Source organism: Rhipicephalus microplus, unplaced genomic scaffold (genome assembly GCF_043290135.1).
Source record: "Rhipicephalus microplus isolate Deutch F79 unplaced genomic scaffold, USDA_Rmic scaffold_14, whole genome shotgun sequence".
Taxonomy (NCBI): domain Eukaryota; kingdom Metazoa; phylum Arthropoda; class Arachnida; order Ixodida; family Ixodidae; genus Rhipicephalus; species Rhipicephalus microplus.
Genome location: NW_027464587.1, coordinates 10,377,085 through 10,402,144, shown reverse-complemented (window position 1 = coordinate 10,402,144; position 25,060 = coordinate 10,377,085). Strand labels below are relative to the sequence as shown.

General features: G+C 44.2%; 2 protein-coding genes across 2 annotated transcripts in view; one reads left to right on the top strand and one right to left on the bottom strand.

The window, feature by feature from the left end:
* The window catches only part of Rad23 (UV excision repair protein Rad23), a 264,575-nt gene extending 241,617 nt beyond the window's left edge, over positions 1–22,958 (top strand). Inside the window, exon 9 of the mRNA XM_037431765.2 lies at positions 22,244–22,958. Within this exon, the coding sequence (XP_037287662.1) occupies positions 22,244–22,354 (111 nt within the window). The 3' untranslated portion in view covers positions 22,355–22,958. The remainder of the gene's footprint in view (positions 1–22,243) is intronic.
* On the bottom strand, positions 22,945–23,743 carry LOC119180653 (uncharacterized). Its single transcript, XM_037431766.2, has one exon. The coding sequence runs from the start codon at positions 23,487–23,489 to the stop codon at positions 23,070–23,072; it is 420 nt and encodes a 139-aa protein (XP_037287663.1). The 5' UTR covers positions 23,490–23,743; the 3' UTR covers positions 22,945–23,069.
* Between the last annotated feature and the right edge of the window lie 1,317 nt (positions 23,744–25,060).

The window sequence follows — 25,060 nt, the reverse complement described above, 5'->3', positions numbered from 1 at the left end:
TTATTTTTAAAACAGAGTCTTTGAACTCTTTTTTTTCACGAGAAAAAAAAACAAGTGCACAAGTGAACACTAAAAAATGCACGTTTACTTAAAGAAATCTCTCTCTCTCTCTCGCTTGCAGCACAAACTTTGCAGCGCAAAGGCCTCTAGCTCATCCACATTCTTGTGGTGCGATTCGGTGGTGTGATCCGCTTTATCGCTTAGCGAGAACTGCTTCCGCTTTTTCGTCACAAGCAGAGATGAACTCATTACAAAGTTTTAGAATAGCGCGCCGTGAGCCCTTGCAGTGCAATCGCTGCCACTGCGCACGCCTCGTAACGCGAGTCGCCGCTCGCATTCTGGTCCGCAAGTGCTGGTTTCGAAACTACAGTGTCGCTGCGATTGTGCGTTGCGGTTTGCAGGAGGGCAAATGCTATATTAAATTTCATATGGTGCCCGCAGTGCCTGCAAACGTTATTCTAAAACTCCCACACCACAACACGAATGCCGACTTGCTTTGCGGACGCAATAGGTAATCACCGAAAAGAGATGAACACAACTGACAAGGCTTCCTGGAGCACATGTAGAAGGGACCATGATTATGGCTATCATCATCTCTTCCGAAGAAAAGAAAGAGCTAGAAAAAAAATCCCTCGCATTTCGTTTTCTGCTCCCTTGCTGTCTCAGGTTTTTCGCGCCCATGCTTCCTGCTCCGCAACTTTCACTCTGCCTCGCCGACCTTGCCCTCCTGCGTTGCCCTCGCCTCGGCGCTTGGAAACCTGCAGCGTTGGCGTTTCAACAAAAAGAAAAGAAAGTCCTTTTGTTTTTTGTTTTTTCTCTCCACACCGTTGTGCGTGTTCTGAGAAGCAAGGCGTCCGTTCGCTCTTTCGTCTGCTTGTGTACCGCTCTGATAGTCGCTATGGGTTTCAGAACATGAGTTCGCTGTACTGAGGCGTTGTTAGTATAACGTGGAACTAAATTAGTGCTCATTATTTTGAAATTTTACATTGAAACTATTAGCAGTCTGTGCGGGATTTTTCATAAGTTCTTTAATCTAGAAAGATGGTTAATGAGGAGTTCGTTCTACCGAGATTTTACTGTACCACCCATCATTCCTATAGTCACTGAACGATCGCAGCACCAAAGTGACCTCTAGTTAATTTTAGAAAACACTATGTGAAGCCCAGGGGAAAAAAAAAGAAACTTGCCTCAAATGTAGGTCGAACGAAACAGCGAGGACAACGTTCACAAAGGGAAAACATTTACTGAACATGAAGATAAAACATTTACTGAACATGAAGATAAAACAAAGCAGTTGGTTCATCTTGCTAACAACTCGAGAAACATACAGCCGTTTTATTTATTTATTTACATACCCTAAGGACCCGGGAGGGCATTACATAGGGGGGGGGATTAGTGCAGTTGTGTCTGTTTCATTGTCGTTTTCTTTTTCCTGCGTCTAATCATTTGCATCACAAAGATCGCCGACTTCTTAGTCGCTGTTTTCTGTGTGCAATTCTCGACGCCATCAAGCACATTGTATATGCTGCACTTATTAAAAGATCGCACAATCAAAGTTCCGCACAATCAACCCAGTCTTGTGCTTTCCGTTGCCACGTTATGCCTGCGTACTTTTTAATTTTATCAACCCACCTAACTTTCTGTCTCCCCTTCGTGCGTTTGCCTTCTCTGGGAATTCATTCAGCTGCCTTTAAGGACCAGCGATTATCCTCCCTACGTGCCTGGCCCATGTCCACTTCTTTTTCAATTTCAACTATGATATCCTTAACCCCGGTTTGTCCCCTAATCCACTCTGCTCTCTTCTTGTCTCTTAAGGTTACACCTACCATTTTTCTTTCCATTGCTCGCTGCGTCGTCCTCGATTTAAGCTGAACCCTCTTTGTAAGTCTCCAGGTTTCTGCTCCGTAGCTAAGTACCGGCAAGATACAGCTGTTATATACCTTCCTCTTGAGGGATAGTGGCAATCTACCTGTCATAATTTGAGAGTGCTTGCCGAATGTGCTCCACCCCATTCTTATTGTTCTAGTTACTTCAATCTCATGGTTAGGCTCTGCGGTTATTACCTGTCCTAAATAGACATATTCCTTTACAACTCCCAATGTCTCTTTACCTACCGCAAAGTGCTGTTTTCTGCCGAAACTGTTGCACATTATTTTAGTTTTACTTTAGTTTTGTGCTTATTAATTTTAAGACCTACTTTTTTGCTTTCCATGTCCAGTTCAATCATGAGCTGTAATTCGCCCCCTGAGTGACTCATCAAAACAATGTCATCACCGATTCTCAGGTTACTAAGATACTCTTCATTAACTCTTATTTCTAACTATTCCCAATCTTGGGTTCTGAAAACCTCCTGTAAACACGCGGTGAATATCATTGGAGAGATCATGTCTCTCTGCCTTACATCCTTCTTTATTGGGATTCTGTTGCTTTCTTTATGGAGAACTATTGTGGCTGTAGGTTCACTGTATGATTTCTTCTATCATGTTTATGTAAAGTTCTTCGATGCCCTGATTCCGTAGTGCCTGCGTAATGCTGATGTCTTGACCGAGTCAAACGCCTTCTCATAATCTATGAAGGCTATGTATGGGGGTTGCTTGTATTCCGCGTATTTTTCTATTGATGTCTCCTTTCTTATGGATTAAGATGATGCTGGCGTTCTTCCAAAACCTTGGTACCCTTCCCGTCAAAGACACTTCGTATATAAGGTGGCCAGTTTTTCTAGCATCAGTGATCCCACTCCTGCGCCAAATCAGATTTACTGCACCATCTTGACAATATCAACGAAAATTACACCAAACTGCGCTATAGTCGGATTTGGGAGCGTCTATCACCGGCAATAGCCACACCAACGCGTCAAAACATGTGCATCTTGTTCTCGGGGCCACTAAAGTTACAATTGTGTGCCTAAAATTGTTCTGCTGAATTAACAGTGGTCGCACATGCGTCCTAATAATCCTAGATGTTTGGTGCTGACACAACTTTTGTTGGGCAAATCTGCTTAGCGGTGAAACGCACATTTCGCAGGAGCTCGTGACGTCTATTCCTATTTGTATTGTGAAACTGTGTTGGTGATTCATCGGCGTACGTCATCCGTTCCAGACATGCGCCTGAAGAGTTGCGCGGCACGTAATGAAAGCAATTTTCACTAACAACTACACGCATACGCGCTGACAAAGTATGTGCCACGTCTACTTCTGGACATTGCGCGCAGTCTAACTTCCCGCGCTTCGAGTCCCCGGAAGAACACATGCACAGTGAAAAGGCATTGACACTTTTCGTATAAAAAAAAAATGAAAATGAAATATACTTTATTCATGGATCTTCATTCAGAAATTAATTTTCGTAATTCCTCCTCCAGCACATTCATGTTTCTAATCGCTGTTGTGGTAAAAGCTTCTAAAACACCCAATTATTCGAACTCGAGATTGCTCAGGTATGTATTAAAAATTGTTGCGTGCCTTTTTTTAATGTCATCTCATTGTTAAACGTGCTTCCTGGTTGGAGCAGCTGGAATTCAGTTTTAATATTTAGTTTTTCTGGTAAATAAAATTGAATTGAATAGAAAATAATTATCACTGTTGGCTCTGGGGTCGAAAGATCCACGATGAAGTAGTTGAGCCTTGTTACACGTCCGCCTCTCGTTTTCCAAGGTCATTAGCTGACTGTTAAAAAAATTAAACATCACGCCATCACAATCATTGCTTCATTTTTTATTATTTTTTTGGTGGGAGGGGGAGGGGGCAGAAGCTGCATCGCTGGTAAACTTTCTGTGCTACTATAACATATGCTTCGCGTTTAGGTTACAGTGCAAAAACCGCTTCAGCAATTGGAGCGATCATTGTCCCTTTAGCCAGCGTTTATCTGAGTTATGCGACGTCGTATACCAAAGATACTACTATCAATCACTGTTATATCGAACCCACATATATCGAATTTTTGGATATATCGAACTCGTAAGTTATCCCCTTGAAATTCCTTTGTAAAAGTGTAGAAATTTGCGAGTTTATATTGAACAGTATTTTTACTCCCTCCGGAAATATTGAGCGGCGCACGAGCTGGAAGGTGCGCTTCGGCACTCGTCGCACCGTCTGATCTCCCCGGCAGCGCGAGTTGAAAGGCGCGTTTTGGCACTCGCACGCCCGGCGACCTCCTGGCGACACTACGCTTCCTTCAAAACCCGAAACACTCAAAAAAGGTAAGGGCGAGGAGGCTCAGACCGCACAATCTCAAACTTGCGGATTGGCTTCTTTAAAGACGATAGTCTTTCTTGTGGACCTTCGACGCCAAAATTTTTGTCTGTCTGCACATTTGTCTGTTTGTCTATGGTAACGATCTCTTCTACGGCACCAAAGTGATGAAACGATACCTCAAACGGCCAACCCCATCCACAGCACCTCCTAATATTGCTCAAGTTTCAGCATTCATACTTGTGCGATTGTCAATTAAAAAGCAATTGCGCATATCTGAGGCACCGTAACAACACGTCGATGTTTTGTATGTGTGCCTTTTTTTAGAGAGGCACACACAAGTAATCATAAGGACCGAAGCGTTTATCACGCTGCGCTGTCAGTGCAATGGGATGCTCAAAAAGGCAAGTGTTTCCAACGCTTTCACACGGTGGGGGCACCTGTCCGTCGCTTTGCGTTCTACTTCTGAATAATTATTCTACTTCAGAATAATGAATCTTTATTCTACTTCAGAATAATGAATCTAAGCAAAAACGTGGCCACACATGCCGCTGTCGAGGATGGTATCGCTGCAGTTTCTGCGTAACGAGTTAGATGGTCGACGCACACTATCACCCATCGATCTTGTTAGACAAGCGTGGAAATGGGCCCAAAAGGTCGATACCAACTTGATCAAATGGTAGATGAGGAGGTGGCAGCGGATGCAGAAGACCTGGCGGAGGAGTCGTAGGCCGCTTGTAGCGTTGGCATTGTTCGCAACTTGCAACAGAGTGCTTGACTGTGTCCCGCATTCTGAGCCAGTAAAAGAGCTCTGGTGTCCTGATCAAAGTTCTGATGAACCCCGAATGACCAGCTGTCACATCGTCGTGCATTCACATCGTCGTGCATAGTCTTGAGTATGTCAAATTGTAGGCTCTGTGGTACGACTAGAAGGAAGCGTGCGCCTTTAGCCGAATAATTTGTCTTGTATAGAAGGCCATCACGTACACAAAAGCGGCCGTTGGCTAGAGGACACGATGCCGCGGCAAGTAATGGCTCCAAGCTAATATCAGCCTCTTGTTCTTTCTTGAAAGTACTCAAGTCTGGGAATGTAGAAGAAATGGAGGCAAAATAGTCGTCAAAACTGTCTTCTTGACACTCGGTCGTCTTCAGGGGAAGGCGGGAGAGACAGTCGGCGTCTGCGTGGCGGTGTCCAGACTTGAACGAGATGACGAAGTCGTACTCCTGAAGTCAAAGAGCCCAACGTGCCAGTCGACCATTCGGGCCACAAAGATTCAGCAGCCAGCATAAAGTGCGATGGTCGGTAACGATAGTGAAGGAACGTCCATAAATATAAGGTCAAAATTTGTGTACCGCAAAAACAGCTGCCAAGCATTCTTGTTCTGTTATGTTATAGTTGCGTTCAGCTGTGTTAAAAGAGCAACTGGCATAAACCACTACGTGCTCAGCTCGATGACGCTGCACAAGTACAGCACCGATGCCGATGCCACTAGCATCAGCATGCACTTTCATAGGCAAGGACGCATCGAAGTGACGCAGTATGGGCCCAGACGTTAGCAGAAACTTTAGCTGGCGGAACGCATCGTCGCAAGCTGAAGTCCAGTTGAAAGGGACGTCCTTTTGAAGCAGACATGTTAGGGGATGCACCACGTCAGCGAACCTCTGAACGAAACGACGAAAATATGAGCATAGGCCCTAGAAGCTCCTCAATTCCCGCACTGATTTTGGTGGTTCGAAAGAGCTGACGGCCTCGATTTTTCGTGGGTCTGGCCTTACTCCATTTTGGTTAACGAGATGTCCAAGTACTAATGTCTCCATTTCACCAAAATGACATTTCTTAGAGTGTAGGATTAAGCCGGCCTTTTGTATGCAATCCAAAACAAAACTGAGATGTCTGTTATGCTCGTTCAGTGTGCTGCCAAAAATCACCACATCATCTAGGTAGCACAAACAAATTTCCTATTTACCGTAATTACTCGAATCTAACGCGCACCTTTTTTCCCGTTAAGCGAGTTCATAAATCGCATGCGCGTTAGAATCGAGTACGAACAAAAAAATTACGGCCAATCTATTGCCATCGGCAAATCTAAAATGGCCACCCCCTACGTGCGTCGGCATGGCGCGTCGTCCATTTCTGCCTATGTGTTTCTCATGTGCGGCACTTCGTACGTGTGCTGAGGAGTTCGTCATCTAGTAGTGCATTAGCATCGACGGCGTGGAATGGCCGACTCCAAAAACTCGAGTGCACCACGATGCCGCTTTTAAAAGAAAAGTCATCGCGTGTGCAGAAACGGACGGAAACCGGGCCGCATCGCGGTCGTTCGGAGTTCCCGAAACGTGCGTGCGGGACCGGCGGAAACAAAAGCAGAAGATTTTCGACAGCAAAGCTTTACGCAAAGGCTTCAGTGGACCACAGCAGGGTCGGTTTCCGCAAATTAAAGAGCTGCTCGGCGAATATGTGCTTTAGCAGCGAGCAGCACAGCGGCCCGTGACGGCAGAACTGCTCCAAGTGCGGGCTATGCAATTAGTCTTAGAAAAAGGTCTAATGCGGAGCCAGTTTGAAGCGAGCAGGTGCTGGCTAATTAACTATATGAAGAGGAAAGGCTCTTCCCTCCGAAGGGGAACATGCATATGCGAAAACTTTTGCGGAGGAGTACGATGAAAAGCTTTACAGTTTTCAGAGGTTCGTCCTAAACTTGCGGCGCAACAACGGCTACCTGCTTGGGCAAATCTGGAATGCCGATCAGACGCCTCTTTACTTCGACATGCCTGGCACCACAACCGTCGAGAAGAAGGGGGCGAAGCAAGTTCGCGTGCTGACATCGGTCCACGGTAAAACTACAGTGACGGCAATGCTCTGTTACACGTCAGATGGGCACAAGCTTCGCCCGTACCTCATATTTAAATGGAAGACAATCCCGAAAGGAATCATTTTTTCAAGTGGTGTGATCGTGCGGGCCAGCAAAAAAAAAAAAGAAAAAAAATGGGTGCGCGTTGCAATCGATGTCTTACTTTTTTTTTTTTTTTTCGCGGTGGAAATCGGGTACACGTTACAATCGAGGGCGCGGTAGAATCGAGTAAATACGGTAAGACTTCTTGCGGTCCTGACAATATCTTCAACATATTTCTGCGTCGCTTTGCAGAGTCTGTTGCAAAATACTTACTCGTCATTTTTCGAGTCTCTCTGTTGCCAGCGGAATTGCCAGATGACTGGAAGTCGGCACGAATAGTTCCTATATTCAAGAAAGGTGACCGTCTAGTACTACAAAATTATCGACCGATCTCCTTAACATCATCATGCTGCAAGCTTATCGAACACATAATAGCTCATAAACTAAATGAATTCTTAGAAGAACGCTCAGTTTTAACAAATCATCAACATGGGTTTCGAGAAAGATTTTCTACTACAACACAATTGGTTACTATCGTTCATACCTTTGCAGCTTGTCTTGATGTTAACGCCCAAATTGATGTAATATTCTTAGACTACAGTAAAGCATTCGACACAGTTCCACACGATAAAATAATTATAAAGCTTCGGTTAGTTGGTATACCAGAATTATTTATCTCCTGGATCTCAGCTTATCTACTCAATCACAACCAATATGTTCAGGTAGGAGAAAAACAATCGGGCTGCCTTCCTGTGACTTCTGGCGTTCCGCAGGGGAGCGTACTAGGCCCCCTTCTGTTTCTGGTCTACATTAATGACATTGTCAATGTAATTAGCACCCCGGTACAAATTCGTTTATTTGCTGACGATTGTGTTTTGTTTAGAGATGTAACCTGCATTAGTGACCAATGTGATCTTAATATTACTTAGGCAATGTATCAAAATGGTGTGAGCGATCGGGAACGCTTCTTAATGCAAACAAATGTGTGTATCTCCCCATAACGCACAAAAAAGTCCCGTTAGACTACACATACAATTTGGCTGAAGCACCTTTACTTAAAGTAGCCTCCTATAAATACTTAGGCTTAACGTTAACAAGTACCTTATCCTGGAATTTGCACATAAATAACATCTGCTCTGCCGCTTTCCGTAAATTATGCCTTCTCCGCCACAAGCTCAAGACTGCTCCGCCTAGTGTTAAACTCCTCTCCTACTTTTCCTTAATTAGGCCTAAACTTGAGTACGCCTCCATTGTTTGGGATCCCCACACAAAAATTAACGTTCAAAACCTAAAAAAAAATTCCAAAAAAAGCAGTACGATTCATATATAGTAAATTTATGTCAACCGACTCCCCCACTGCATTACTAATGGCAAATGGTATAGAACCATTACAAATTCGAAGAACAAAAAGTCGACTACAGTTTCTTTCAGACATAGTGAACCACAGGCTACCCTTAGACACCGCAGCATACGTATCCCCCTTGTTAAGCAGACCCACTCGACACCACTATCCTCATTCCCTAACGCCAATCTTCGCAAGGACGGATACTTTTCGGTACTCCTTCTTCCCACAAACAATAGATGATTGGAATAAACAAAACGAAGCATTTCCTCAACGCCCTTGACCATTTGTGAAAATACTCTTCTTCCATGACTTCCTTGAATTGTATTATCACCTTGTTGTTCAGCTGTTACTTTTTTTTTAAGTCATAACCCCTCTGTCTTATAGCAAAGAAATTGAGTAAAAAACGCTTTGCAACCTTGTTTCATTCTGTTATTTAGTGATTTTCATGTATGCTCACCCTGCTTGGACTTTTTGTCCGCAGTATTCTATAAATAAATAAATAAAATAAATTCATTTCAGTGGCGAGGACTACAGTTTGAGAAAAGTTTGCCCTGCAGCCTGCGTCCTCGTAATGCGCCGCTGAGTTTTTCCGCTTAGGTGTTTCGTTCCCTGGCAAATTTGCGCACGTTTACCTTCGAACTGTTTACCTTCACAGAAGTAGACGCGCTTTTCCTAGGAACCCAAAGTCGACACGGCACAGACAGATAACTTCTCCAGCGGCAATGCACAAGGAAAGCATCTGGAATCAATAAAGGAGCTGCTACGGTGCGAAAGACGGAAAAAAAAAAAAAAAGACTCGAAGGAACGCGAGGGCGAAGTGCAAAGCTGTACAAATAGGGCAGGTGCGCGTGCGGGAGAGGGAGCGCTGAGGTGTTCTGGTAAAAGGGTAGGTTTGAAGAAAGGAAGAAGAGGGAAGCAATGCCAGGAAAGTTGCAGTGTAACTTTGGCAGCTGGTGGTCGCTGTGAAGGCGTGTAAATATTTTAGTATCACCCGAAAAGTTGAAGCATCAAAAAAATTTCGGGGGGGGGGGGGGGGGCCAGAACCCCCTCAACCCCCTTCCCCCCCCTCCCTAGTTACGGGCCTGGATGCTCATTCCCTTATTGTGTCTCATTATTTATCCAGAGTTGTTTCGATCTTTTCAAGCAACAAACTACGTAAACTACGCATGCCGTGTTAAATAATTTTCCCCATGTCACGTGCCACTGTCTGCAACGTCAGAGCAGAGCCGTCTACGTAGAGGACCAACATCACTGCATGTCCGTGTACGTAGGGCCATTCACACGCGCACGTCATGTCCTCATTCTCTAGGCGCGTGCTGGCAGAGGGGAGGAGGGGAGGGGGAGCACCGTTTGTCTGGAAATTTGACCCATTTTCACAGCGCATAGTGTTGCAAATTTTGGCAGACGTGATCATGAACGCCTCGTCTATGCATTGCGCTTGTCGGCTCAAAATTGCCAAACCTGGTGAATGGCCCTTTAATGAGGTTCTTCATCACCTGGGACAGCTTGGCAGTGTGCTGTCTAAGTACCGTACCTCCAACTTCCACTGCACACTCCATAATGATACCCTTCAGATTATTATTCATTGTGTCAACGCTAAGGCTGGTTTCCTCGATAAAAGCCGAGTACTGTTCTGAAGTCACTCTGGATTCCTCTACTTTCCCTCTCAGTGCTAGCTCATCGATTGGTTCTTTTGTATCAGTTTCTGTCGTTCCTTCTTCAAACCTAGGCGAATACGAGACTGTACCATTCTATGGTCATTGCAATTTACCTTGCCAAGCACTTCCACACATCCTGCACGATGCCTGTGTGTGCACTGATTATAAAGTCTATTTCGTTCTTATTTTCGCCATTAGGGCTTCTCCATGTCCACTTACGGTTCCCTCGTTTTCGGTAGAAGGTATTCAAAATCTGTAAATTATTGCGTTCTGTGAATTCTACTAGTAGGTCTCCTCTGGCATTTCTAGTACCGATGTCATAATCTCCTACTGCCTGGTTTCCAGCCTGCTTCTTTTCTATCTTTGCATTAAAGTCTCCCATTAGTATAGTATACTGTGTGTTTACCTTACTCATTGCCAATTCTCCACGTCTTCATAGAAGCTTTCAACTGAAGCGTCATCATGGCTGGATGTAGGCGCGTAAGCCTGTACCACCTTCATCTTGTATCTCTTATTGAGTTTAATTACGATACCTACCATCCTTTCATTAATGCTATGGTACTCCTCTATGTTGCCAGCTATGCTTCTGTGAATAAGAAACCCCACTCCCAGTTCTCTTCTGTCAGCCAACCCCCGATGGCAAAGACGTGCCCATTCTGTAGCACGGTATAGGCCTCATCTGTCCTCTTAATCTCACTGAGCCCTATTATATCCCATTTAACACCCTCTAGCTCCTCGAATAGTACAGCTGGACTTGCCTCACTAGATAAGGTTCTAGCGTTAAACATTGCCAATTTCAGGTTCCAATGGCGGCCTGTCCGGATCCAGAGATTCTTAGCAACCTCTGCAGTGTTGCAGATCTGATCGCCGCCGTAATCTGTTGCTTTGCAGCTGCTGGAGACTGAAGGCCGTGAGTTAATTGACATATGCATGTGGGAGGTAGCGGCCAGATACTGCACCAGGGTGGCCAATCCTTCTCTGGTGAGGCAGTGCGCTACCAGCGGTGGTCACCAGTGAGGCCGCACCCTAGGCCTCTTAATTGGATAGAATGTTATTTCATGAAGTGTAATTTTATTCAAGCAGTACACTGTTCATTTGCTACAAAAATAATCACTGAACAAGTTCTACTGAACAATCAGTAAATATAATGATGCCATTATTTTTGCATCATCAACTAAAATAGGGAGTGCACCTAAGATGACTGGCTTTGTGTGATTTGAAATGAATGGAAATATTTCTAGCTCTTCACAGGAGACAAGAGCCCCAAAATAATTATTCATGCCCTTGAATGTAAATGAAACTTGCTTCTCCTCCAGGATGCAAAGTCAGCTGCTCCAGATTGCTCCAAAATGAAAATTTGGCTGTTTCAATGTGTTCAAAACAAACTTTTGCTGCTCCAAAGTGCATTGTGTAAATTTCACGGCTCCGAAAATTGCTCGAAATCAGACGACCTTGGTGGGATCACAGTAACACAATTTCTCCACCATCTTTCAGAAGGTCCATTGTTATCTTATTCTCACCAGCTGCTTTACCTCTTTGCATTCCTTCTAGGTTTTCCTTTCTTCCCCTGTCGTTACTGGTAGAATGTCGAATTTCTCTGGACTACTGTTGTTTCTCAGGACATTATCCTGGCTGTTATGGCTTCTGTACAGCTCTCTGTTGAACTCCACTGCCACCTTGACTATCCTATCCATATTGGTCATGACATTGCCTTCCTTGTTCTCCAATGCAATCATTCGATTTTTGCCTATGCACAAGTCTGCCTTTGCAGCTTTTAGGCTCCTGCAGTTCTTTACAGCCTGCTCAATTCTTTCCGTATTATACCTTCTGACGTCGGCTGCCTTATGCTTATTGAATAACTTCGAAAGCTCCACTAGGTTCATTGTCGATTACATTTGAGGTTATATATTTTTGTTCACCCTGTCCCCTTAAGCCTGTTAAGTAGGGATGCCTGATTATTCAAAACTTTCGAATGTTTTTCTAATACTGTTTGCAACTCGATTCTATTCACACAGGAATTTTACTATTCGAACTTCCCAAAAAGAAGTACAGTCAGCATCTGATAAAAAGTAACCCCTTCAGAGTTTCAATGCACTTCACCCCACTACATTCTCGTATTGCGGCAAAGCTATCTTTCAGGTATTGACTCGAAAAAGCATTGGTTTAAATGTGGAAATGATAGATGTGGCAAAAGTGTGAACTCAATGTGGTCTTATACTTTAAATTTGGACAGGAAGTCCGAAAAATTGTACCATGAATATTTTTAGAATCCATAATTCCAGAGGTCCTTGTATATTGATGAGGCAGATTTGGAGCTCCGCATTGAAGGAAGCACAGCCTCCTCCGCCACAACTTTTGGGCTTCCACAGAAATTGTAAGAGGCTGAGGAAACGGTATCTTTGCCTTCTTTCATCTAAAGTGTTCTAGGCAACACTTTGGCTGCTCCAAATTATGTGTGAATACAATTTCGCATTACCTTATGCTCCATGAGAAAACTATGAAACACTATCCCGCTTCACCAACCCGGCCAAAAGAATACTTTCCCTTTCCTCGTGGGTATTCGGGCCACTGGTTTGGATCACTTGTTGATTCCGGCGGACCGGGCCTGCCAGGTGGCTCCCAAACGTCAAAGGCCCAAGCACATTCATTTTGATAATTTCAAATAAAATCGTATCTATACATCCAATGTATGTTCGAATTCGTTTCGCACCTAAAATTTTACTATTTGCGCAGCTCTCCTTTTAAACAGACTGTCTACTACCCTTCACAGCTTTTCTGTTTTCTGTCACATTTGAAAGCATACCATCTAAAGTGTCTAACCTTGCAGCGGGTTCTCTGGAAAGTGTAGAAATTTTTAAGACAAGATTTTTCCATCAGTGTTGGTCTTGTTTCATCCGTCAGAGAAGGCGATGACATTTGTACCTCCGGTGAAAGTCTAAAACAAATCACATGCAGTTCTTGCAGGCTTGATCAAGTTTTGTTCAATAGTGAAATGAATACCTTAGTGGTCGTTCAAGGCATGCACATACTTTTTGTCGTTTTTATGAGCGACAGAGAACGCTGTGGTCCCGTTTCTTCGCTGTTTGCAGGCAGGCAAGTGAACACACCACTGGCAGCACCCCCAGATGCCTAGAGGTCATTATTTTTCGACTTTTAACATCAAGTTAAAATTACGATTCCTTTTTTATGGGACAAAAGCATGCTTGTTGCCACCGATGTGATCAACGATATTCTCATTTGCGCCACAATCAGAAAATTTTTCCCGAGGGGTATAGAGTCCTTTTAAAGAAAGGCACTCATAGGCATAACCTTTACAAGCACAGTGCTCATGAGAGAGTTATGACCAACTAGCCTTTAGGCTCATTTGCACTTGGTGACTAGTGCCGTTTGCGCAATCAAGTTAGTCGCAGGCCACTAAATCAATGAAATGCGCGAGCAGAGTTTGGCTATTAGAGCACTTTTGGTTTTGCGCCAACTCCACACTAGGAATTAGGGGCATGAAGAAGACTCACAGAGCGACTAGGAACTGTGTTTATTTTTAAGGACCCCACCAGCCTGTCTTTCTCCTTCAGCAGTGGTGGCTACCTTTGTATACGCAACTTGTCCACACATTTGGGGCCTATCTTTCTACTATATCGAAATAAAGTGTCACTAGTTATTGTATGCTTATCTACATGATAATTACTACTAATTACTGAAACTCACTTAAAAAACTATACATTCATTTCCTCTATGGAAAGTCGAGTGCCTTGGGCTTGCGTTATGTGAATTCAACTCATTTTTAAAGAGTGCATCTAGACCCCTTTTTGAGTGGTGTACGCCATAATTGCGACAATGAACCATCTTTTGTTATGACGCTCTTTTGTAGGCAACTCTGTTGGGCATGTATTTTGGTTGTACCACGTCATTCTTGTTGCTTTTGCATTCGAGCTGTATGTAGAGTAGTATAGGTCTGCAAAAATAAACCGTGTTGTTGCTTCATGACGCCAGCGGGCAGAAAAAGAGCATCTCAGACTCGCCGTCAATGGCTGCTAGTGGCGCTAACACTCCGAATTTTATGTGCACATATATACTCCGTTAAATGCATGGCTGCTCCTGTATGTTGTCTTTTCGTCTATTTTACTTTGACGTCATAATTACTAGAAACAACATCTCCTGTATTTTGTCAGTTCTATTTACTGGTAGTACGGCATGTGCGTCTTCTTCGGGCCTTTTGTCCTTGTGTCAAGTTAACGCTGATGTAACAGCCTATTAAGACAACAGTGTGCCGAGATGGAAATTGGGGTCATAAGAAAATGTATTTGTGGTACCCTGCTTATAAAAGGCGTTCGGTGTAAAAGACCAGAATTGCTCCGCAGCGCATGTAACACGGGCGTTCGGAAGGCCATTGAACCGATGTTCCATTGACTCAACTGTCAAGCCCGAGCTGCCGTATGGGGCTTTGAAGGCCTGTGAGTCTTATAATAAGTCTGTTGAGTCAACGGAGCACCCCTACGCTCCCCTGAAACTTCGATGGCTGTCAAGTGAACAAGAGTGGCGATGTGTGCTTGTTGGTGAAACATTTGAAAGAAATTTGCAGCGCGAGGCGAAAAAACGAACACAGGAAAGAATAGACTGAGAGGACAGAGCGCTACTAGCAACATGTTTCATTTGGACCTCCAAGCCGCTTTTAAGCCATAATCGTCAGGCGAGCAAGCAGATAAGCACGTGTATTCAGATAAATGCACGACAATGTCTTCTACCTACAAGAAAAAACGATAAATAGGACAACAAAAAAACCTCACAGATGAAATCACGTATCACTGCATACGCAGGAACGCCAATTCCTTGGGTGACAAGGCAATTGAAGGCTTGCTAATACATACATCTCCAAGAGCATCAATCAATCCTATGTTTGTTTTTTCGCCTCGCGCTACATAAATTTCTTTCAAATGTCGAGTGAAGGAAGCGGCAGGAGAACACGCCTTCTTGTTGTTCACAGTGTGCTCGTACACACGATTATAAAAGAAGAATCTAACCAGTATGCTTTAACAGCAGTACATGTGAGTGTTGTCAATTATTTGATGCAGTACTTTTGCTACTTGAAATGTGCAAACTGCACATGCTCTCAAAAACAGCCAACGCTTGTCTTCAGCATGCTGTCTCATTTTGTATTGCTCGCCACAGTTTCACTGCTTAATAAAATTTATTAGAATAACTGAACATCAGTAGACATATTTGAGTGTTTGCATGAACTATAAATATTATTTAACGTTTGTTGTCATGGAAAAATAACGGCCATTCAAAACAGCCGGGTGGCAGTGCAAAAACTCGATCGAGTCGATAGAGCAGTGGCGTTTCGAGGACCATCAACTAGGTGGCCTTTCATAAGGGCCCCTCTGACACAGGTATTTAACCAGGTTCAACTGTACTAATACTGCTGTCACACGAGCGTACCCCTGTTACAAGGGCAACCGCGACCTCCTTTTAAGTCCCTCGTTTTTGCGACCACGGAGGTGCAGTCCATGTCACACAGTCTTCCTTAACTCTTTAATGCCTGAATTATGAAATTGTCGAGTAAAATAAAAATTTTCATTTTCCAGCTTTAAATAGCAACTTTTAAATGGCTTCTCTAAAATTCAACTTTCATGCATATTTCTATGTATGTCACAAATTCTCCATACAGCGACAGAAGGAAGGACCTTAAAACAAAAAGCCCACTTCGGAACTACGTAATATGTTGTGTGCCTCTGCTTGGGTGCATGCACACTAAATAACCAAAATGATTGAAGATAGAACTTGCGTCACCCAGGCGAGAAAAACAAAGAAGTTGGAGCTGCTGCACGCACTTCACACTTTCTGCCATCACCTACGAAACATTTGGTTCTAGCGTAAAATATCTTTGACGAGAAGGCGCTAGATTTTTTGTGCTGAAAGCTACAGTTCCTGTGAGTACTTGACAGCTGGCATTAAAGGCGGCGTGCATTTTGTACTTGCTTGTTTTAAGTTTTTCGGTATGTAGCGAATTCGCGACACTCGGCAGTAAAGGGTTAGGTCAAGGAAGTTAAACAAAATTTTTCACTAAAGAAGTTCGATGGTCTTTCTAAATGGCTGAAGGAAGTGCTCTCGTCCCCAGTAATCTGTAGTTACAGAAAAAACTACACACAAAACAGCCGCACTCAATAAAGTAATAAATCTTATCATTATTAAAAGTTCTTTTCCTGCACGATCCACTCATAACATGCATTTAACAATAAGGAAATACGTGTACCATGCCTCGCCAAAAGCCACCATTCTGAAAAAGTTTCTTAAAGTCTGCGTGCGCAGCCATCATATCAGTGCACACCACGGCGCTCACGTCACTGCAACTTGTTTGCTTCTTATTGTTGCGCTCCTTATTCTACTTCAACTCTGCCAAAATTCATAGCAGTGGTTAACGCGGGTTCTCTGCCTTCTTCGTTGACGCCGGTAGCCGTGCGGGCAGTATACATGCGAACTGTTGTGTGACCCATCCACAGCAAGAGCTCCGTGTACTGAAGGCGAGACCTGTGCTCGTCCGATATTGTGACCTAAGTGGTAGCGGCACTTCAAAGAGCTCGGCGACATCTTGCAGTGTGTTTGACAATAGGCATAAATAGAGAAATCGCATACCAAAGCAAACGTAAGTGGTGCCAGCATTTTTATCAACATTACTGTCAACTTGCCTGCAAGTGTACGTGTCCAAAATATTTTCTTTGTTTAGGTGCAAATAAATTAGTTTATATAATCACACGCATGGATGAAAATGTTTTCACAAGTATTAGACGCGAAATCTTGTATGCGTAGAAGGTGCAGAAGCACTTAATGGGCCCTTTGCATCTTCTGTCTAAAGTGTGGGGGTTTGGGCTAGTTGGTATTAGAGTTACTGTATATGCTCCCTACGGCAGCAGAGTTGCGCATATGTCCGCCATTATGTTCCACGGCTGTGCAGTGAAGCCACTCGTCACGCACACCGGAGAAAAATGCGGCTTGATGGTCTGGCGCGGGCGGCGTGCCACAGACTTATTCGAACGCGCTGAACAAGATTGCATGGTTGCAGTGAGGCAGGATGTTGCTATAGGTAGTGAAAATGGTTGAGGCCCGTGTGCTTAGATTTAGGCGCATGTTAATGAACCCCAAGTGGTCAAACTTACCGGAGCCCTACACTACGGTGTCTTTCTTTAAAATATGGTGGTTTTGGGAAGTTAAACTCGGCAATTAAATGAGAGAGATGAAAATGATTAAAAATGTAACTGATTCATGATAACTCCGCAGCACGGTTTTTACATCCGACATACAATGCACAATGTAAATGCAATTTTGTGATCGCCTGGTTTCTTTTAAGACCGCTAGATGGCATCACCTATCCAGTCTGTCGGGGGCTCACACGTTTGCGGCTTCTATGTTCTAGCCATTTTAGCTTTGGTAATCAGGCTGAAATGTAATCGCTATTAGCACTCGCACTTCGACTTATTTTGACATGATTCCCCTCAAGGGAATCGAAAAAATTCTGGTGCAGCTTCTTTACTGACTGTCCGAAATGCTAAATAACTGCTTCGAAAAAGTTTTACGCTTCTCATAATGCCTGGCTGCCAGCGTCGTCTGCTATGACCACATATATGAAAACCACGCTGGCCGAGCATGCTGCTTTTGTAAAAGGTAACGACTCATTTTGTGTCAAATTGAAGCATCAAATGGGTATTCACCCGTTCTTGCGGCAAAGAGACTTATTTTTGCTGTAAGGAAGGCGCGTAACCACGCTTCTCCATTCATTGTATAGGTTTGTATCTAAAGACGGGCCACAGTCGACACGACAAGGATGCGCAAATTAGCATTTTTGTTTAGCACACATAGCCTTACGAAGCACAGCGCAAGTGGATTCCCTGCTTTGTGAGGTCCAACACAGCATTCTTACAGCTGCAACCTTTGTGTTATAATACCGGGCAAACGAGTGAGTCGCGCGCACGCGCGTGCCTCATTCAGAGTAGTAACCAAAGGTTAAATTTCACTCGAGGAAAAGTTTCTCTGCGGCATGATCGTAATACTTATTGCGAAAATTATATACGGTTGTCACACGATGCGCATTCGAACGCCATCGAGTTCACATATGGGTGAAAACTTTGAATGATTGGCTTAGTTAAACAGCTTCTACGAAGAGGCTCTACGAAGAGGAAGAGGCAGTATGGTTGACTGTTACTTTGTGCACTATATGCTATGAGAAATAGTTTTGGGGGGGGGGGGGGGGCACGGGCTTGGTGTGCCACCCCCTGGCTGCACCACTGGCGTACGGAAACCACGTGTGGTCGAGTACACACACGGTGACCGACACTCGGGGAGGAGAGTGGAGGGTGGCGCAGACTGTGTTAGAAGTTACCTTGGAGAGAGAGAAGTATCTTTATCACACTGAAGTGGCACATGTATGATGTTGATGCAAGAAAGAAGGTTTCGACGAACGCACTTGCCGAACACGCAGAAGCAACTGGCCTCGAAATAGACCGAAATGTGGTTAAATTAACAAAAATTAAAGGAAAGACTGGATTTCTGGGCTTTATCTTGACTGATCATTCAGACGACAACGCACATTTTTAAATGTAATGATGGCAACTTCCCCCACGTGTACGCACGCGCGTCGTATTTTAATATATATATAATCCGACTGTTTGCACATTACCTTTTCCTTGTGAACGATGCTCCCATGCGAAAACTGAAACGTTCTGTTTTCATGTGAACAGTCGTGGTTGGTGCTCATTTTAAGCTCATGGGCTTGAATTGACAGCCACAACAACATAAAAAGAGAGAGGTGACAGTGGTACTGCCAGTAGCCATGACAATGTCCTCGCGTACGTATTTCGCTGCGGCGCACCGCCGATAACGTTTGCTGCAACTTGCCGGATTTTGTAGTCTGTAGAAGTCCGCACACATGAAGTAAGAACAAAACAACCTACCTTAGCTGGAAAATTATTGATGGGCGTATGCTATCGCCCTCCGTCCTCTGACCGCCTTTTCGTGTCTGAGCTTCACAGAAGTATGTCCAGGGCTCTTGACCTGTTTCCCACCAGAAAAATTTACTCATTCGGTGATTTTAATTTTCCTTATATTAATTGGTCTCGCACGTCTTCTTCGATCAGTACGTCAAGTGAATTCATCGAACTATGTCTTGACTTCAATTTCACCCAGCTTGTCTCAGAGCCCACTCGCGATACCAATATTTTAGATCTTATACTTTTTATACTAATATTTTAGAACACAGCCACATACCATAGGTACAATTGTGCAATTAGATGGTTTTAGCGATCACAACCTTCTACAGTTTTCAATTAATATTCCACTAAAATTTCCGGATGTTCAGCGCAAGGTAATCAGGGATTATAGCAAGGCAAATTACGATCTAATGAACTCTGAACTTGATGTCTTCCTACACAATACATTTCTTCCCTCATTCACCAACAGGTCTGTTCAGGATAACTGAAATTCCTTTAGAAACATTATAGCGCTCCTCGTAGATAAATATGTTCCACTAATAACAATCTCTAACGACAAATCCAACCCATGGTTCAATAAATCGCTTAGATCGCTCAGAAATAAAAAGCAGAGGTTATATGCTTCAGCTAAAAGGTTATCATCTTCTAAGTCATGGTCTATGTATAAAGACTGTTTAAAATCTTACTGTCTTGCGATTAGCGAAGCGCAAAAGAAATAATTTTCCGCCGACCTGTCTTCACTTTTACTGACTGACCCTAAAAAGTTTTGGCGTGCCATTTCGCCTGACCGTGGCAGTGACATTGTTACATTACATAACGCCGATAATGTTCCTGTCTCTGCATCTGAGTGTGCTTCAACCTTCAATTCGTTTTTTTGCTCGGTTTTTACTAATGAAGACTTTTCTTCGGTTCCCTGTGTCCCCGATCGTGAGTACTGCTTCATGTCTCCTATCATTGTTACTGTTGAAGGCATATCTAAACTTATACACGGTCTAAAGCTGTCTACATCGTGTGGTGTTGACAATATTAATTCCAAGGTACTTAAAAACACATCCGCTTCCTCCAGTCAAATTTTATGCCACATTTTTCAACAGTCTTTATCTTCTGGTCAACTTCCCACTGACTGGAAGATAGCAAAGGTTATTCCGATATTCAAGGATGGTAACAAACACACACCCAGTAACTACCGCCCCATTTCGCTAACATGCATCTGTTGCAAGCTGCTTGAACACATCACCACCTCTCATATATACAGCCATCTTGAGTCAAATAACTTCTTCTTTCTAAATCAGCATGGTTTTCGTAAAGCGTTATCTTGTGATACTCAGCTATTAGAATTTACGTCTGATTTACATAACGGCATGAATAGTAATAAAATTGTTGACTGCATCTTTTTAGACTATGCGAAAGCATTTGACAGAGTTGCCCATTGTCGCCTAATAGCTAAGTTGTCTGCACTTAAACTCGACTCATCAACATTATCTTGGCTTAGAAATTTTTTGTCCAATCGACGGCAGTTTACATTTGTCAATAACTTCAGCTTGTCTACTTCATTTGTTTCATCAGGTGTGCCCCAGGGCAGTGTATTAGGCCCTCTTCTTTTTCTGATTTATATTAATGATTTGCCTTGTAACATTTCTTCCTCAATTCGTCTTTTCGCGGATGACTGCGTAATGTACAGAACTATTAACTCTGAAGAAGACCACGTACATTTACAAAAGGACCTCGACTTAATAAATCAGTGGTGTGACCGTTGGCAAATGACGCTTAACACATCTAAGTGCTGCGTACTTTCTTTCACCCGTAGGAAATCGGTTTTTAACTTTTCTTACTCTATCTGTTCAGCTGTAATTCCCCGTTCATCTACATACAAATACCTTGGTGTCCATCTTTGTACTTATCTTGCCTGGTGTACTCACATCGACAAAATATGCACGAAAGTAAACAGAACTCTGGGGTTCTTGCGCCGGAATCTGCATCATTCCCCATCTACCATTCGGCAGCAGGCCTACCAAACGTTTGTACGTCCTCAGCTTGAATACGCTTCATCGATCTGGTCTCCGCATCGACAATACCTAATAGATAAACTGGAATCCATCCAAAATCGTGCAGCCCGCTTCATCACTTTAATGTATAACTGCCACTCCAGCATCACCCAAATCAAACGCGAATTCGCCCTTACTAACTTGGATTCCCGCCGCTCTGTCACCCGTCTATGCCTCCTCCATAAGTACTACTACAACTCGTGGACCAGTCGTCTATCGCTTGACATTCCTTCGCGTACATCTAGTCGACTTCATAATCATCTCAGTTTCAGACGCATCTTCGGCAACACACAGTCATTCAATAATTCTGCATTGCCACGCGCCATCGCAGTTTGGAATAGTCTTCCGTATGAAATTGTTTCTTTGAGAGATCCGACCAAATTTCGTGAGCTACTGCAAATTTATATGTTCTCTTGATTTTGTATAAAATAAAGATGCTTTTTTTTTTCATTTTGTATTTTGCTGCATTTGCTTATAGTGTTTGTTCTTCTCCCTTCCATTGTAAAATTTTATCTGTTTTCTTCGATATATTTCTTTTTATGCTTTATGTATTGTGATTTTTCTGTAACCCCCCTACTCAATGCTCCTCTGGGGCCTGTAGGGTAACATGAATAAAAAAAAAAAACAACGCTGTTCAAAAGTGAAAACAACGCGAATTTGCAGTTAAAAACAATGCCCCCAACCGCCAGCTTTCCTTCGCCAGAGCGAGATCACGTGATCCAACATTGCACGTCACCGCAATGGCAGTGCTCGCTCCTCCAGCGGTGGGCCTCGCGCCCAATATGCTACCTAAACATGTACAGTATCTGTAGTTGGTATTATGACATGACGATAGTTATAGCGCGAGAACAGGACGACAAAGCTTGTCAAGCTGTCCAAAGCTTGTACAATTGCATTGTGACACGGGCATAACAGCATCTTTGCGATCTGCCTAGAGGAGTTTTATTACCCTGATGGAGTTTAACAGATTCTGGTGGTGGCCTTGTGATAGGGGTATAACAAGCCCACTTCGCGACTTGCACTGAATTCGATGTTGATACGCGTGTAATCCAGTGCTGCTCAATAAAATGCTGTATTACGTAGCCTCTGCAGCCACTGACTAAGCGCTTTTTTTTTTTCCTTCTTGGGTGTCCACGCAGCTGAAGGCATTGGGCTTTCCCGAGTACCTGGTCGTGCAGGCCTACTTTGCCTGTGACAAGAACGAGAACCTGGCGGCCAACTTCCTGCTCTCGCAAAACTACGACGACTGATGCCTCTCGACGCTGTGCCTTAAGCCCTCCTCTTCCACAGGTCCCTGCTGTCTGAAGCACATCAATGTCTCGGTTTGCTGCTGATACTCGTCCTCACACAACAACAAATGAAACAGAGCAAGACAGAAGAAGCACGTGCATTCAAAACACCCTTCTGCAGTTTTTGTTGCTTTTTTTTTTGTTAACGAGGCGGTATTTAACTGATCAAGAGCGAAAAGGGTCAATAAAACAGAAAAAAGGCGAGGCAGACGACGCGCGTGACTAGGAGCCTAACTGTTGTGACGTCACCCACGCCTTGCGTGATGTCATCGTTTGCCGTTTCTGTGCGAGCAGCTGATGCATCGATGGCTTGGTTTTGTTTTCTTTCCTCTGGGAGTGGCGTGTTTTTGTGTGGATATATATTTTTTGTACAGGATAAGTTGACATGAAATGCTGTGCAAAAATTGTTGTAGTTGAGCGTCGAAGAAAAAAAGGAGGGGAGGAAATAAGCGGTTGTATTCGCGCAGTGTTTGAGCGAATTTCACTGCGCATTTGCCGAATGCTTGCTATTCCTGTACGCGGTTTATAGCGTGTTGAAAATAAATGACTCATTTCGCAACGTCAACTTGTTTTACTATTACTCAGACCCACACAACCGAAGGACTGGTATTGAGGTGAGTACGAACCATACGGCATAGCGTGCAACTTGTAAGGGGCGCGTAGCGAACGAACAGGCCTACTTTGCGGAGCTGCGTTTTCCCGAGAGATACATGTACGACGTCGACTGTCCACCACCTCCGGGCATGTTCAGGCTCGTCGGCGCCTCGGTCGACTCTGCCTCGAAAGGCTCGGGCACGTTGCTCTGCATGTGCGCGTACAGGTTGACGTTGCTGCCGCACTGGTAGGCTTCCGAGTTCTCCCCGACGTGCTCGGCAGGGACCGAGGCGGCCTCGTTGTCGCTCGCCCGCGTGTAGTTGTGTGTGATGTCCTCCAGCCGCGTCGGGCTGAAGGCCACCTCGCTTGCTTCGTGCTTGCCGAAACGGTCTTGGCTCTTGGACGAGTCGCTCTCGACGTCGTGCGAACCCGGTGTGGAGGTGCCGAATCTCAGGCAGCCACTGCAGTGCCGCGATCGCACCAGAACCGCTCGTGGCAGCATCTCGACGATTTCGGACAAATCTGGCTAAGCGGGTCGACGAGCACCGCCCAACTGGTAGGTGTTCTGTGCACCGCCGACTGCTGCGGCGAAGTTACTGATGCGCCACTCCACCCACCCGGTTCGCTTTCCCAAAGCAATGACGCATTTCGAGCACGTGATTCTGTTTGTTTCGGCTTGGTTTTGGTGGGTAACGCAAGCTTCTGTTTGGCCAACACCTCTTCTAGGAAGATGCCTGCTGCATGAGAAAAAAATAACAGCTGCCACACTCTTTTCCTCCTTCATTTTGAAAATGTTCCCGGTCGCTAGCGTCACTTGTGGCAAATGGTGCAACAACGCAACACTTTGCATAGCCTCCGAAACAGTAGTGCACAGTTGCAGGTCTCGAACAACTTTCGACTGATGCGCCCCTAGGGGCCGTAGATGAAAAACGCTCTGCTGGTACCGGCCAACGTTACTAGATGCTTTTTTCTAGTAACGTTGGGTACCGGCCGTTGCCGTAATAATGAATAGATGGATGAATGGATATGGCTATACCCTTTAGATCGGGCAGTGGCTAGCGCCACCAAGCCGTACGACTTAATGACCTCAAAACTATATTTATTTATTTTTTCCTTAAAAAGTGAGTTTGAGGATTCGTACTTTGCAGTGAAGAGTTTAATTTTCACTCGTGCCTTGACTTTAGCCACCAATCAGATAACCTCCTTCTAGTTAAGTCTGCTTGCTTAAAGTCTATTTTGCCCTCCCGGTCTCTAAACCCCAGTGCTTTGAAAAACTCTGCGCCATCATCCTGAACTATAGGGTGAAGCCCTTAACAGAACATTATCAAGTGTTCGGCAGTTTCTTCTTCCTCTCCACACGCACTGCATACTGTGTCTACCCCTTCGTATTTGGCCCGATATGTCTTGGTTCGCAGTACTCCCGTCCTTGCCTCAAACAGTAGAGAACTACCCCGAGTATTATCATAGATCCTTTCCTTGGCAATTTCCTGCTTAAAAGTTCGATAGATTTCTAGTGCGGACTTCTGAATTATGCCCATTTTCCACATGTCAGTCTCCGTTTCCTTCACTTTCTTCTTAACCGATAGTTCTTTTTGGTTTGGCCACCTGCTGTTTTCTAAGTATTTACCAGTCAACTTCCTGGTTCGCTTCCTCCATTTTGTATCGACATTCTTCATGTACAAGTAGCTGAAAACCTTCCTAGCCCAACGCTCCTCCTTCATTTCTCTCAATCGCTTCTCAAATTTTATCTTGCTGCTAGCTTCCCTGCCCTCAAATGATGTCCATCCCATATCACCTTGTACTCCCTGATTTGGTGTATTCCCGTGAGCTCCTAAAGCAAGCCTACCTATTCCACGTTGCTTAATTTCTAATCTTGCTTGAACTTCTGATCTCATGCACGAGACCGCATTGCCGAACGTCAGCGCAGGTACCATGACCCCTTTCCATATTTCTCTCACAACATCATACCTATTTTAATTCCACAGTGCCCTATTTTTCATCACTGCTGCATTCCTGTTACCTTTAGTCGTCACTTATATTTCGTGTTCCCTCAGGTACTCGGTTCCATTGCTT